This window comes from Lipotes vexillifer, unplaced genomic scaffold (assembly GCF_000442215.2).
Source record: "Lipotes vexillifer unplaced genomic scaffold, Lipotes_vexillifer_v1.1 scaffold796, whole genome shotgun sequence".
Lineage (NCBI taxonomy): Eukaryota > Metazoa > Chordata > Mammalia > Artiodactyla > Lipotidae > Lipotes > Lipotes vexillifer.
In genome coordinates this window covers 2929762-2942261 of record NW_006773072.1, presented here as the reverse complement: position 1 = coordinate 2942261, position 12500 = coordinate 2929762, and the positions used below count along the sequence as shown (strand labels likewise).

Here is a 12500-nt window from a genome sequence, read left to right as displayed (position 1 = left end):
TGGCTTTTCAGCTCCTCTAAGATTGACTTCAGCCCATCTGAACAGTCTGGGTCCCCTTCGCTTTCTAACACCCGCCCTCGTCCAGCCATCGGCGTCTGCTCATCACCCGTGTTCATCGCCCTGCAGTCCGGCCTTGGTTGAGCCCCAGTCTCTTTGTCCTCTGGGACTCCGTCTCACCTGGTTCAGCCCCGCCACAAACACACAGCGTGCAGTGCTGCTGGGGGTGTGCACGTGGACAGGGCTGCCCGCTGCTGGCCAGGCGCGCGCAGCCCAGGAGGGAGGCGGCCGTGGCTGGAAGGAGTCCGGACAGCGCGGCGGCTCTCCTCGCCACCTGCCGCGCGCCGCCCTGATGGCCCAGCGCCGCGCTCCCACCTCTCCGGCCCCGGGCCCCCCCCCGCCACAAACACACAGCGTGCAGTGCTGCTGGGGGTGTGCACGTGGACAGGGCTGCCCGCTGCTGGCCAGGCGCGCGCAGCCCAGGAGGGAGGCGGCCGTGGCTGGAAGGAGTCCGGACAGCGCGGCGGCTCTCCTCGCCACCTGCCGCGCGCCGCCCTGATGGCCCAGCGCCGCGCTCCCACCTCTCCGGTCAGAGCACACCAGCAAACATCCGATTGTCCCCTCACTGTCTAACCAGCTCTTGCTAGCTCGTTTGATTTCTTCATCTGTCCCTCTAAAGCTCCTTAGCTGGGCTCACAGCGGGGTCTCCCCCAGCTCTTGTTGATGGCCACCAATAAAAGGCATCATGCTGTGTGGGCTTAGCAGGCAGGTTATGGAGCCAGACCAGCCGGGCACAGGTCCCACTCCAACACCTACTAGCTGTGCGGGGCCCTGGACAAGTTACTTAGTGTGACTTGACTTTCCCCATCTGTAAAACGGAATAATAATAGTACCAACTTCAATAGGTTGTTATGATGATTGAATTTGTTAATATTCGTAGGAGGAACAGAACAGTGCAATGCCTGGCATAAAGCACTATGGAATTTGTTTGGTTTTTCTTAAATAAAATGAAAGAGGTTTAGGTCCCAGCATTATCTCACAGGTGCCCTTTGCACGGTCTGCCTTGTCTTTAGTAGCAAAAATTACACCTGTGACGGGGGCAGGACTCTGTGCCTGTTTTTCTGGTTAGGGTGGTGAGCAGACCCCCTCAGAGGGGAGGCTCCAAGCGCCCCAGGGATGATGGCATGATGGGTGTGTTACGTGTCTGGCCTTCGGTCTGTCTCCCTGGCCAAAGCCCACTTCCTCTGCTCCCACACCCTGCAGAGGGCCGGCGAGCCATGGCCGACCCACTCCTCTGACCCTGCATGCCACTGGCCCGGGCTGCCCTTGCTGCATTGCTTTGCCAGAGAGAGAAGGACAATCACTGTGCCCCACGGCCCTGGGGTCTGTCCCACCGGCAGGGTCCAGGCTGGGAGAGGGCCTCCCTGGCCCATCACCAACCCCCCCGCTTCCTTCCCAATTGCTCTTCATCAGGAATCGTGCTCCTTTTAAGTACTGCTGGGTTTCTCGCAGAGAACACGAGTTTGTCTAGTTGGCCGCAGGCCTGGCATGAGCTGCTGTTTTCAGCTTCCTCCCATCCCTTTCTTAATGTGCCTCTGGAGTCTGGAGCTCTTGGGGGATTATCTTCACTCTGGGCTACAATAGCAGATACTGCAAACATTTATCACATGAGATGATGTACATGAAGCAGCAGCTTGGCCTAACTCAGTAAATGCCAGGGGCTGCAGTTGCTCGTGGCCAGATGCAGGGCCGGGACATGGCTGCAGCAGAGCCCTGGCTTGGAGAGGCCCTGCCAGGGAAAGGAAAGGGGCATTAGCCCTCGGGAGCCCCTACAAGGTGCCAGCAAGGTTCCCGGTGTTTGCCTTCACATGCTTGATCTCCTGAGAGACGGGCAGCCTGGGATGGGATGGGACGCTGAGGGAGGGACCGAGGGACCCGCCCAGAGCCCCTGAGCCCCATTGAGCGAGGAGCTGCCCCTGGACCTTGCTCTTCTCGGGTGCAAATCCTGTGCACTGTGCAGGACACCAGTCTGGGGCTGGCACTTGAAGTCGCCCAGCTCTTTCCAGGCCTGTCCTGAACCGCAGTTTCCAACTATTTAAAATGGAAAGGAGGAGGGATGAGTAGGTGGAGTGCAGGCAAGTCTCAGGGCGGGCGGTGAAACTATACTGTATGACTGGTGGACACGCGTCATGATATGTTTGTCAAAACCCACAGAATGTACAACACAAAGAGTGAGCCCTGCTGTAGAGTATGGACTTTAGTCAATACTAACATACCACTACGGGCTCATGGAGTGTAACAAATGTGTGGCACCAATGCAGGACGATAACAACAGGGGAAACTGAGGCAGGGGAGGACGCAGCATATGGGAACTCTGTAATTTATGCTCAAATTATTCTGTAAATTTAAAATCATCTAAATAATGAAATCTATTACATATATGTATTTTTTTCTTTTCTTTTATGGCTGCGCCACTCATCTTGTGGGACCTTAGTTCCCCGACCAGGGATTGAACCTGCGCCCTCGGCAGTGAAAGCACTGAGTCCTAACCACTGGACCGCCAAGGAATTCCCTATATATTTTTTTGAATGGGAAAGGGATGATGTATTTGTGTTGGAAGTTTATTGGGGGCTTAGCTGAATCGCACACCTGCTCTTTTCTCCCTCTGCTGTGAGTGCGCACCTTCTCCACCTGGAACCTTGCCGTGGGATGTTCAGTGTCTGGCGGGAGGTGGTCGTCTGCAGCCAGGAGCCTGTGTGTGTGTCCTAGTGCTGCTGCCCCTCCACCCACCTGCCCTGGCGGCCACTCTCTGGGTCTCAGTTTCTTGATTGACTGATGGCTCCCCTAGGGGCTGAACTGCAAGGAGTTCCAGGTAAGAGATGCTAAAGCTCTGGAATGTGGGAAGTACCAGGAGGTCTCCAGAATAAAGCAAAGAAAAGCTGCCTGAGCCTAAATGAATTAAAACACTGATCCTGGGCTTCCCTGGTGGCGCAGTGGTTGAGAGTCCGCCTGCTGATGCAGGGGACGCGGGTTCGTGCCCCAGTCTGGGAAGATCCCACATGCCGCGGAGCGGCTGGGCCCGTGAGCCATGGCTGCTGAGCCTGCGCGTCCGGAGCCTGTGCTCCGCAACGGGAGAGGCCACAGCAGTGAGAGGCCTGCATATCGCAAACAAACAAACAAACAAACAAACAAAAAACAAAAAAACCCCACTGATTCTCTCTGTACACAGAAGAATGAGGAATCTGTAGGGCATTTCTAAACATCAAGGGAGAGTAAGCTATTTTTTAAAATGATACCTATTCTCAATCTCTAACATTAACTTCTAAGTATTGTTCTTTCTTCTTTCTTCCTCTGTATCCCCTGTCTCCTAATCTATTTTTTTAAATTAATTTTTATTGGAGTATAGTTGCTTTACAGTACCACATTAGTTTCTGCTGTACAGCAAAGTGAATCAGTTATACGTATATATATATATATCCCCACTTTTTAAAAAATAGCTTACCCTTACATGAATCATATATCATATATGTTATATAAGCACTATATATAAAGCATGAGAAGAAAGCAAACACATTAACCCACCACCCAGCTTAAGAAATAGAACAAATACCACAAATTCTTGAGAGGACCCTTACACAGACAACACACGTAAACAGGAAGGCAAACACCATGGAATCTCCTGGAACCCCAGTTTTAAATGTGCAACTTTAAGGGGAAGCAATTCTCTCTGAGGAGTTTTCTTTTCTTTGTGGGGGAGAGGGAGTGGCACAGATTACTTTTCCAGACATGTCAACTTTAGATAGCTGGGTTTTTTTTCAGTTTTAAAAGAGATTATATTTGTGAAACAACTAAGTTAACATTTTTCTCCTTTCCCTATTTCCTTAAACACTCAAGTTATATGTTAAAGATATTTTAAAACTGTCCTGAATTAAAAGAGATTGTGAAAGTTGCAAAAACAACAACAACAATAAAACCGAAAACATCGAGGGAGCAAGCTACCATTTCTTCTTAGTGTTTCATCCACAGGATTCAACGCCCAGTGTGACATTAAATTTAACTCACGGCTGCGGGGCATAAAGTCCCTTAACCTCTCTGAGCCTCGTCGTTTCCTCTATGACATGACCGCACAGGGCTGACCTCGCGGAGGTGCCTGGAGACTGAAATGACGTCACCCAGGAAAGATGTCTGGTAGAGACGGGCGCTGGGTGAGGGTAACTCTCCTTCTCTCTTGCTGACAGCTTTGCTTTAAGCACAAGGAACAGGCAGTGTTACAAGTCAGGAGTGAGAAGGTGTGGGTGTTCTGGAAGAGTTCCAACCCCGGACTCTGCCTCGCCGGCAGCAGAAATGAGTTTCCCTTCCAGGAAGCCCACAGAATTCTCCATAAGATCACAGCCCATGAAATCATAATCCCCGCTCCCTCATGGAGGGATGGCATATGGAAATTCGCTCTCTTCTGTCTGGAAACGCTCTGAGCCAGAGTCAGCCGTGTCTGTGAAAAGCTCCACCTGCGCGGGTCCCACAGGCTGGGTTCTGAGTTTCACCATCTCTTTAGAGAAAGGAGCTCCTCATTTAACAGATTGTCAGTCGAGTGTTTGAAAAGAGTAAAGAAAACCTGGGCAGGGCGTTCAGTGCTCCAGCAGCTGCCCCTGCGCCCCTGAAGGAAAGTCTGGAATCTGTGCATCATCCACATTCCCCTCATTGGCACCTGGTCGCATGTTGCCTTAACTTGTTGCCTGTTTCGTGTTTGCTGTGCAGACGAAGAATCTTCTTTATGACACTCAAGGCCTCCTGCCACGTGGTCCACCCAGCCCTCATTCCCCAGCACTGCCTGGCTTCTGCTCATGCAGGACGCCTGCTCCACTCGGTCACATTCCAGAGGAGTCCATCATTCCCGCCAGGCTACCTCCCTCCCACCCAGCCATACTCAGCAGGCAAGACATTCCAGATCTTAAATGAGATTCCCGGAGAACAGAGATGCTGTTAGGTGCCTGTCCTTGAGGACTCGTAAAGCCCATCACAGCCTCTAAAGCCCCTTCACATGTAGCATATCACTGGAGCCTCACAGTGACTTTGGAAGTTGGGTAAAATTATTCCCATTTTACAGAAGAGAAAACTGAGACTTGGAGAAAGGAAGGGTTTTATCCAAGGTCACACAGACAACCCTTGGCTCTTCAGATTCCCAGACCAGCGTGTCTGCCCTCTGCCACGTCTGCCTGTCAAACAACTGCCCCTACCACTGGGGGTTGGGGTGGGGGGGTGGGGAGATGGAGGAAGAGACGTGGGTGGATGATGCTGGGATTGGTCCAAGCCTCAGTTCTGCCCTGTGGGCTGGTGGGGAAGGTGGAGGGCATAACCAGAGTGAAAAAGGCATCTGTGACTGGAAAGGGGACAGACGGGATGTTTACAAGTGATGCTGGACTTCGAGGGGAATCAGAAATCATTGTCTATGCAGCCCTCACTCCAGTAAATGGCTTCCTGAGGGCCCAAGAGCTCTAATCCACGCCTTAGAGTCTCCAGGGCAGGTCGATTCTGGTGATGAATCCTGGCTCTGCTCCTTCCTGACCACATGAGCTTGAGCAAGGGTCTAGCTCTCTGGGGTCTCGGTACACACACGCGCACACACAGATACATCACAAGATAAAACACGTACTTGGAACAGCTTCAGACACATGATAAGTGTAATCAGTAGTAACTGTGACTCTCATCTATGGGCATCAGCATGGCTGGAGGGTCTCGTGAACGCACTGGTCATACCACTCCCTGCTCAGCAGGCTGGAGGAGGGCTGCGGGCCGGGAAGGATGGGGCTTGGGGAAGAAAGGACTAAACGCACACAAAGAACACACCCGGCTCAGGAGGTCAGCGGTCCCCACCAACGCCAGCAACTCACCGGAACTCAGGAAGCCAAAGATGCCCACTCGGTAGCTGGCAGTGACCACGATGAGGTTGCCAACAGCAGCCAAGAAGGAGCCGTCCACGGCCGGCTGGCCCCCGCTGGCCCTGCCCTCTGCGGTATTGTGGAAGAACACCAGCACAGACACGTTGGGGGCCTGTAGGGATTGGAGAAATGTGGGAGCCCCAGGCAGCCACTCTCACCCCCCAGAGCTTGGTGAGGGTGCCTTCCCCATGCAGGTGCCCAACTGTGAGGCGACGCACAACACTATTCCTTCACCTCTGCCCTGTAGGTATATTTAGTCTCAGTTAGGGGCTGAATTGTGTGCCCCCCAAATTCACATCTTGAAGCCCTAACCCTGGCTGCCTCAGACTGTGACTGTGTTTGGAGACAAGTCCTGTAACGAGATGGCCCTAATCCAATAGGACTGGCATCCTCATACAGAGAAGAAATTTAGACACAGATGCACACAGAGGAGAGGCCTGTGGAGACACAGGGAGAAGATGACCATCTACAAGCCAAGGAGAGAGGCCCCGGAAGGAAACAACCCTGTAGATATTTTGATCTTGGACTTCTGGCTTTCAAAATCATGAGAAAATACACTTCTGTGGTTTCAGCCTCCCAGTCTGTGGTACTTTGATAGAGCAGACTGAGCAAAGGAGCAAAACCCACCTCCCGGATGAGGACCCAGAGCACCATAAAAAGTGAAGACACGTTGCCCACACTGCCAAGTGAGCCGGGGACCTGTTTCATGCAGCCACGTGGTCTCCCAGCAGCCCAGCTCCTGGCCCGCATTTACTCTGGCAGACGGTTCTGTGTCCTCCTTGGGGAGTCCTTGAGTTTGGTCACCATGCCTGGAACCCCATCTTGTTAACACAGAGCCACCTTTGTTTAGCCCGACTCAGCGCCATGCACCATGCTGACTATTTGCGTGTGTCATTTATTCAGTCCTCAAACAGCTCCGTGAGGTTGGCGTGTTGTTGTTACTCCCATTTTACCGATGAGGAAGCAGAGGCTTGCTGGTGTTAAATAGCCTGCCTCAGATCACATGGCTACGAGTAGCAGAGCTGGGATCTGAACCCAGGTTGACCCCTTCCTATCAGAATACTGTGTTCCGTCTAGGGGATCTGACACCCCGCCCCAGGCCATGGTGAATGCAAGGCCCCAGGTGGCTCTCGCTCACTTAGGCCCTGAATCCCTGGGCTGTGACTTCTCTCCTCCATGTGCCCTGGGCTCTGACACCAACAGCAAACACTGACCAAGGACCTGCCCGGGTGGGTGCCGTGCTAAGTGTGCTCACCTAGAACGTCTGATTAGAGCTTTCGCCTCACAAGGTAGATGACTCTAAGCACCCCCATTCTACAGGTGTGAAAACAGAGGCTCAGAGCAGTGAAGTGGCTTCTTGAAACATCTACAGAGAGGAAGGGACAGAGCAGAATTCTGACCCCAGCCCCCCTCCCTCCCTCTGGGACACTCCTTCTCATGGGTGTCACCACTTGGTGGGCTTGTTGATTCTTCCAATAGGAGGCCTTTTAAATGCCATAGAAAAAGGCCAGCTCAGGTGGCCTTGGTTTCATTTGCTGTGGGCCACCAGAGAGGTCAGGGACAGGCCCTGTATCCCCCTCCTCAAAGTACCCTGAGTTATTTTTATTGAGTAGCACATGAGCAAGAGAGAATACTTCCATTCATGCAGCCCAGGAGAGCCTGCACATTTAGGCACCCTTGTTCCAAAGCTTACTCAGGTCAGCCTGCTGTGACCAAACCTCCAAAGTACACTGCCTCTCACTGCTGGTAAACTAGGGGCCCAGGAAGCGGTGGCACAGTCACATGTACCATGGGATCTGTCAGTACAGGGTTGGCGTCACCAGAAACTCATGTTTCCTAAGGCTCATCAGTTCTGTTTTCTCTCATGAGCTCTGACCCTTCCCCCCAAACAGGAAATTCAAACACTCAACATCAGGATCATAGCTGCTACTTAGGCAGATACAGCCTTCAAAGTAGGACCTAACCAAAGTCAGGGTCACCTCCCAAACTTCACGCTCTAGAACTGCCTCGAATGAGAGACCACTTGGAAAGAAATACCCGCTAGCGGGGTCTCTCCAAGGGTCTCTCCAAGAAGAGCCGCTGGTTTCCTCATTTGCGGATTAGTTTGATCCAGCTCCACACTCCCCCAGCCCGCGGCCCTCCAGGGGGCCCTGCATCAGCGGCTGGCCCTCACCCGCTGGCGTGGCTCTCACCCTGCCTCGTCCGCACCCCTGCTCAGGTGCACCCACCTGATCACCACCTACCTCACTCCTCCTGTCACTCCGTCTCCTCCCCTGCTGTGTTTTTCTTCACAAGCATATCAATACCACAGTTGTCCAATATTTATCTGCTTATCTGTTTATTTCTGCTCCTCCCACTGAGAACAGCCCCTCCTGTGACTGGCGCTTTATGAATACTTCTTAGAGGGCCGAAGCAGGATAGCCACGCGCGTGCTCCCATGCAGGAGATCAGGTGAGGCCGTGGGGGACCCAGGGTTGCTCTCAGCCACTCAGGCCTCAGGAAGCCAAGAACCCACCAGGAGAGCGCAGGGCGGACCGTGCTGGCCACTCTGGGGCTGGGGATTTCCAATGGGGCAGTTTTCAGGGCAAACATAGTTTTCAGGGCTTGCAGCACTCACCATGTTCTGAGGGACAAACATGTTGAGATACAGGCAGTCCTCGCTGACCCCGGGGAACGAAGGTGTCCTGGCGCCTGGTTGCCAGCAACTGGCCCTGCAAGTACAGACAGACAGAAGGCCTGACTTGCAGGGGAAACAACCCAAGTGACAAGTCCCAGCCCCCTGCCCGTCAGCAGCGGCAGAGCCCACTGCCCCGCTCCAAAAGCCCAGCGGCCCACCAGCAATTAGGCAGCTTCAGGAAATGGTTAATGGGACTGGTGAGTAAATGGTGGAAACAGCAGCATGCCCATCTCTCTGTCTACCACGGGCCTGGAACATCCTACAGGGACAAAGGGCTGGGCCAGAGAGAAGGATGCCCAGATAAAGAGGAAAATGTGTGTCACCTGCAACCTGGGCCCTTCCTGGCTCCAAGTGAGCAGACCTGCTGGGATGAGGTGTCCCAACCTGTTTTCTACATCAGTACAGAGTCCAAGTGTGCCAGTGGAACATCTCCTGGCATAAGAGCTGAGACTGCATCTGGGACACATCTAATGGAGGCATGATGGTTACCCGCCCAGGCCTTGTTAGCACTGGGCTCTGATGAACCTAGCTCTCCAACTACTCTCCACTCAAAAGCCTCAACCACCTCATCTGTCAAATGGGTGTATCCTAACACACTAAAGTGTTCTAATTAGTCCATATTTGTTTCTCTGGTTGCCCAATGGTGGAGACTTATTCATGACTTTCTGCATCTTTCTGCCACTGTCCTAGTTTAAGCCTTCACTGTTGCTTGCCTGGAGCAGTCCAGAGCCTCCTGCCTGTCCCTCTACCTGGACCTGGGCCTGTAGACCTGCCCAGCAGCCAGCCGTGGGAGCGATGGACAGGGAGAATACGGCTGTCTTGAGACAGAGCTGTGGACCCCTGTGGGAAGGGGAAAGGCCATGGGGATGGGAGAGGGAGACATGGGTGCTCTTTCCACAGATGCTCTGAACACGCTTTAATTTAGAAAAATCACAAAATCGTATCCAATCTGTCAACTCTTTACAGTGGTATATGCATGGGAGGGAATGGGCAAAATTGAAAGCAGTTGATGACGAAGGAAAATAAGATATTCCATTTTTTTCCCCTTTTTGGAAAATTCCTTTTAATATTGTTCCTGTTGGGGGAATCAAAGTCTTTTAAAATTATTTTTTCACTAGCTCATGTGTTTTTCCTTCTCTGCTTAGTTCTCAGCCCCACTGAAGTCAGAAGTGGCCGGGAGGCTGAGTCCTGGTTACCGCCACGCTGGGGCACATGATGAAAGCACGCCCCGCCTGCAGCTGTGGCCATGGAGACTCCCCTGCAGACTCTTCCACAGCCTCTCTTTCCTGGATGAAAAGTCAAGGAAGGCTCCTAGAAGGAACCTTAGAAGGTCTGTGCTGAAGAAGGCACATCAGCCTGGGTGCCCGCATCACTGCATGGAGCAAAGCCCACCTGCCCCTCCATCACCAAAGGGATTGTGCAGGACCAAGACAACCTTAAGTCACCGACAAGTGGGAGTTTATGTGTTAAAGCACTCAACACCATCTTAACAAATATAACCCCTGCTCCACGCATAGCTCAAATTCGAACGCACTGCTCTGTTATCAAGTCTCATTTTGAAGGCTTAGAATGGGAGAAGGCTTCCCTGGGCATCCCCCAAAATGTACTCCACTCCACCCTTACCGTGGCTTGGTGGCATCCCAGGACCCTGTCCAGTTCAAGGGCTCCGGAGCCCGGAAGCGGCTTCCCGCCAGGGGCGGGGTGGCATACGGAACTCCCAGGAACTGGTCCACTTGCTTCCACGAAGTGCCCACCTGGACAGCCTGGGACCTGCCCAGCAGCCGGCCATGGGTGGTGATGGTCACAGAAGGTGCAGATGTCCCAAAGCCGAGCAGAGGGATGTCTGGGAGGGGGGAGAGAGAGAGAGAGAGCAGCTGGTGCTCTATTCACAGGTATTCCGAATATACTTTAAGAAACAAATCTAAAAGCCCAAACACTGCTTTCTGTATTAAAAAAATAAAATGTTGGTTATTCACTCAGGCCCCAATAGCTTAAGTCTAGTCATGTTAGTGTTCAATGTGGGGAAAAAAAAAAAAAAGAAAAAGAAAAGAAACCCAGCAAAGACACCTGATCTTCCCTGGGCACTGAGCAATCCCTCCCCCAGATGTGCCATCTCAGGTTCTTCCCAGAGAGATAGCCCAGGCCCACAGCCCCTGACTCAGCACCCTGGGGCCAGATGTTACCACAATTCTGAATTATTTGGATTTTAAAAAGAACAGAGGGGCACAGAACATGCAAGGTCCAATCCTCCAGGGGGGTGTGGAGTTGAGACCCATCAACAGACACACCAGTTACTTCTGGGATGAAATGTATACGTTATTCCTACTAAGAGGGATGAACACATAATATCATTTCTTCAGTCACTTCAGGTCAGATATTGCCACCAAATGAGTTTGCCACAAACTTACAAAAAAATTTTTTTTTCTCACTTTTAGAGTGTTTGGATTTCAGAATTGCAGCTAAGGCACTGCAGACCCGGTACTTATATTTCACTGGTGAGGAAATAGGTTTAGAGTCTGGGGGTGGGCAGCTGTCAGGACTTCAAGGTGATGTAGGATTCAAAGCTCTGGTTTTCTGAGCCCCAACTCTGACCACAGGGTCAGAGGTTCACAAAGGGTCAAGGCCAGGCCTCGGCCCAGGTCTGCAGTGCGCATCCCCCTTTGCACGGGTCTGGATCCCACCCGGTTTATGAGTTCACACTGGTGCTGCCGAACCCTGCACTGTACTCACAGGCCTTCCGTCCCCACCCTGTAGTGCTAACCTCCAGACGCTTATCAGCCTTTCTTCAGCCCTATCTTATCCCCTCCACTATATTTCTCACATTCATTCATTGGTTCAATAAACTTCTGTTGGGTCCCAGCTCAGGGCCAGATGCCATTTTCAGGGACTTAAGACAGGCCTGTGCCTGGTTCCCTACAGGTCTTAGGGCCTTGCACGGAGGAAACCAACACTGGTGAAGAGATTGTGTGTGTGTGTGTGTGTGTGTGTGTGTGTGTGTGTGTGTCTGTGTGTGTGTCTGTGTGTGTGTGTCTGTGTGTGTGTGTCAAGCAGGGGGTCTCTCATTACTTCCAACATGTTGAGCCTGTGAGAGGAGGCAAACAGACAGACAGAGAGACAGGCGGAAGTCTATCCATTCCTCAAAAGCTTGGTACCATGCAGTGGTTCAGTTAGAGGTGGTTTGGACCCCAGGAAGCATTTGACAATGTCTGGAGACGTTTTCCGTTGTCATAAGGGTTGGGGAGAGATACTAGCTACTGGTATCTCATAGGGTAGAGGCCAGAGAAGCTGCTAAACATCCTGCAATAGAGAAGACAGGTCCCCACAATGAGCCTTCTGGTCCTAGATGTCAATGGTGCCGGGGCCGAGACTCCCTGGCGTGATGTGCATTCATGACTTCCAGGACACTGAGGGTCAATGTGATGAGGAGGAAACAATGGATGGTCTGAGGAGTCCAGCAGGTCTGTGTTTTGTGTTATGGACCAGCAACTTTAGAAAACCTCTATAATTCTTCTCATCCTCAATTTTCCCATCTGCAAAATAGGAACAGTAGCAGTCCCTACAATGCAAAGATGTTAAGAATAAATAACACAATGCCTGTAATGTCCCAAGCCCAGTGCCTGGCAAATGACAGGAAATCAACACATGAATGAGTGAATGGGAAAGAGGGAGGGAGGGAGGGAGGGAGGGAGGCAGGGAGGGAGGAAGGAAGGAAGGAAGGAAGGAAGGGACTACCATATGATCCAGCAATTCCAATTCTGGGTATTTTCTAAAGAGATAAAAAGAACACTAATTCAAAAAGATATAAACACACCAAGGTTCATTGGTAGATGAATGGATAAAGAAGATGTGGTATACACACACACACACACACACACACACACACACACACA

At 52.0% G+C, this 12500-nt stretch overlaps 1 protein-coding gene across 1 annotated transcript in view; it reads right to left on the bottom strand.

Annotated features, from left to right (window-relative positions):
• TG (thyroglobulin) overlaps positions 1–12500 on the bottom strand; it is a 249251-nt gene that overhangs the window by 103293 nt on the left and 133458 nt on the right. Inside the window, exons 38-40 of the mRNA XM_007447997.1 lie at positions 10234–10453; positions 8551–8644; positions 5886–6045 (exon numbers count right to left, since the gene is read on the bottom strand). Of these exons, the coding sequence (XP_007448059.1) occupies positions 5886–6045; positions 8551–8644; positions 10234–10453 (474 nt within the window). The remainder of the gene's footprint in view (positions 1–5885; positions 6046–8550; positions 8645–10233; positions 10454–12500) is intronic.